We start from the raw sequence: 3,618 nt of genomic DNA on the forward strand, positions 1-3,618 counted from the left end.
ACACAGGTATTATGTTATGCACTTATAGAGGAATTTCTCAAAGCAGTGGAAAGACAAAGAGGCCTAGTTTGGAAGTGTGCACAATCTATTACTGAAGCAGAATTTAAGGTTAGTATGGAAGCTGTAAAAAGGAAGAATGAAAAAGCATGTGTATATTTAGACAAGTGGCCTCGTGAATCATGGACCAAAGCTTACTTAAGTGAAAATTCCAAAGTTGACAACATAACTAACAACAATTGTGAGTCTTTTAATGCAAAGATTTTAAAGTTTAGAAATAAGCCAATTTTGAGTCTATGTGAGGATATAAGGACGTATATAATGTGCAAGATGACAAGTGCAAAACTAAAAATGGCTACAAGATTAGGCCCATTGGTACCTATGCAACAATCAAGGCTGGAAAAGGAGAAACTTGAATCCAACAAGTGGACTGCAAATTGGGTTGGTGATCCTGATGGAACTAGATTTGAGGTCTGCCATCATGAAACAAGAATTGATGTTGATCTACAAAACCAGTCATGCACATGTAGGATGTGGCAACTTACAGGTATACCACTGCATCACTTAAATTTGTCAATTATGGATTTTATGTATTGCATCTCTATGAAAATTGTGTTTATGTATATAGGTCTGCCTTGTAGGCATGCGATTGTTGCCATCAGATACAATAACCACAGACTAGAGGACTACAATGATGGTATGTTGACCATTGTATCTTACAATGCAACCTATGAAAATTACATACGCCCTACCAGGAGTCAACAATATTGGAAAACTACACCGTTTGATAGGCTGACACCACCCCATATTAAAAAGAGACTTGGTCGACCTAAAAAATGTAGAAGAAAAGATCAGAATGAGGGTCAAGCCAGTAACAGTAGACTAAAAAGATCCTACAAAGAGGTTACATGTACTAGATGCGGTCTCAATGGTCACAACAGTAGAGGATGCATTAATAGTGGTGTTCCACCAAGACCAAAAAAGTGGAAACCTATTGTTGAAGAAGGCAATAACTTAAATGCAACCACAACAACACTAGTAAGATATTTCTAAACATATGATTAAGTTTTTTTATTATTCCTAGGGCATGGTTGTAACAGATTAAGCACCGATTACTTGTTGTCAACTAATTTACTTACTGTAAATCCACTTTTTTTGTGTATGTTGTGAATTGATCTACTACTGCCATCAGATACAATAACCACATGACTTAAATTTGTCAATTATTCTGTGTATATTGTGAATTGATCTACTGTTGTTAATCCACTGAGTATGCAATGTTGATTATGTAGTACATGATTACTTTCTGTTGGATTTGATGCAGGTCTGCTATTGTTAAATGTTGTTTGTGTTGTATACTGCTTTAAAATTTTGTTAGCAAGCATTTGTTCTTAAATGTAGTTTGTGTTGCATAAGAAAGGACTAATCATATATATTGTTAGTAACCATTTGGCGACTCTGTTTTGTAGGAAAAGGTTACCTTTAATCCAGTACATGATTATTTTCTGTTGGATTTGATGCAAGTCTGCTATTGTTAAATGTTGTTTGTGTTGTACACTGCTTTTAAATTTTGTTAGCAAGCATTTGTTCTTAAATGTAGTTTGTGTTGTATAAGAAGGGAATAATCATATATATTGTTAGCAACCATTTGGCTACCCTGTTTTGTTGGAAAAGGTTACCTTTAATCCAGTACATGATTACTTTCTGCTAGATTTGATGCAGCCCTGCTATTGTTAAATGTAGTTTGTGTTGTATAAGAAGGGACTAATCATATATATTGTTAGCAACCATTTGGCTACTCTATTTTGTTGCAAAAGGTTACCTTTAAAGACTAAATTTTGATGATTACTCCTTCAGAGGATGCCACTGCATACACCATTTGTTTATTATAGTTACCTTAAATTTGTGCTATCCACATGGAATGTTAGTTGCTAATGATTACTTACTAATGTTAGTTCTCAATAATCTATTTATCTATAGTTATATTAAATTTGTGCAGAGGCTAATGACTATTTTACATATATGGAGGATGAGATTAACTGCTTTCAATATGCTCCACAAGTTGAGCAACCTTCAACTAATTCAGAAATTACTCCAACTTAAAATGTTCCAACTCCAAGTCACGCGAGTGATTTTTATATTTTATTGATTAATTATTGTTAAATTATGTTATTCATAACTAATCACTATTTATTATTGTTGTAGGAAACAATCTTCATACCTCCACCAATGCCAACTGCATTTAGACCACCTCCACTTAGGCTTTTAGCACCAATTCGAATTATAATGTCAGATGGAGTATCTCATAACAAGAACCAACCGAATTACATGAGCTTCATACCTACACCAGGAATGCCCAGCCACCAAGATTCGAATAACTAAAATATGAGATAGATTAATCTTTTATTTATATTAGATAGTGATTAATTATTATAATTTGGATAAATTTATAATGATTGATACACTAATACAATGTTTATTTTGGTATTTTGGTACAATATTTATTTTGGATAATTTATGTTGTGACAGGAATTTTTTTATTCATAATCAATATTATTGATATTATGTTTGTTATAAATTATTTTTGCAAATTAGTTTTATAAGTGATTATTGTGACGTTATGCTTTTAACACTTTCGATGATTAAATTTTACATTTTGATCTTTCAGAGACATATTTGTCAGCGAATTACACTTTCAGGGATAAAAGTGGTTATTAATAATTTTTTTTTCACATATAATTTATTTCAAACATATGTGCATGCACCCAACTAGTTTCATTTGAAACAATACTTGAACTTGTTGTGGAACTACCGCAAGCAATAAAATTCTCTGTCCGGACATCGGACATCGATTCAAAGTTAAATAATTCAATACCCTAGACAAATTCAAAGTTAGTCCACTGGTTCAATAGTATTTTTTGCGATTTTAAAATATAAAAAATATAAAATTAAATTAATAATTCAATAAAAAAAAGTTTTGAAACAAGTAGAAAAATCTCAATTATTAGATTAATCTCAATTGTTTGAAAAATCTCAAATGAAGGAAAGTTATCAAAGTCTCTAAATCCATTTCCATCTTCGTTATTTTCTGCTCGTTGAGAAGCTTGCCAACGAAAGCTAAGAACCCTAGACAGTAGAACCATTCCATAGCCAGAGAGAGAAACAGATGTCAGGTGTGGCCCTCTTTCTCTGGATTGGGAACCCGTCGTCCTCCGCAAGAAGGCTCCCACCGCTGCCGCTAAGAAGGACGAGAAAGCCGTCAACGCCGCCCAATGCTCTGGCTTGAAATCAAAACCCTAAAAAAGTATTTGTTGCCAAAACCCTAATCGAATTGATCAGTTAATTGTTGTCTTCACGATAGCTGTAAATGTTGTTTAGCACAGTTAACTTTTGGAGTGTCATGTCGAAGAGTTTGGTGGTATAATTGTTAGGGATGTTATATAGGATCATTCGTGCATCTTCACCAATCAACTCAAGATTTTGGGGTAATTGGTTCATGAAATGGTATTAGAGACTGTGTTGGCCAGGTGATCTAAATTTTGATTCTTGCTGTCTTCATTCTTCTAATAAATAGTTGAATCTCTGCTCAAGGTAAAGGCAGCCTGAGAATTAATCATACTT

The 3,618-nt window shown here is 33.3% G+C and overlaps 1 protein-coding gene across 1 annotated transcript; it reads left to right on the top strand.

The window, feature by feature from the left end:
* Nucleotides 1-348: 348 nt before the first annotated feature.
* Nucleotides 349-2,379, top strand: LOC114378796. The gene is made up of 4 exons (XM_028337415.1): nt 349-544; nt 626-694; nt 1,290-1,321; nt 2,203-2,379. The coding sequence occupies exons 1-4, from the start codon at nt 349-351 to the stop codon at nt 2,377-2,379; spliced, it is 474 nt and encodes a 157-aa protein (XP_028193216.1).
* Nucleotides 2,380-3,618: the final 1,239 nt, after the last annotated feature.

The sequence above is a fragment of the Glycine soja genome, chromosome 12 (assembly GCF_004193775.1).
Source record: "Glycine soja cultivar W05 chromosome 12, ASM419377v2, whole genome shotgun sequence".
NCBI classification, from domain to species: domain Eukaryota; kingdom Viridiplantae; phylum Streptophyta; class Magnoliopsida; order Fabales; family Fabaceae; genus Glycine; species Glycine soja.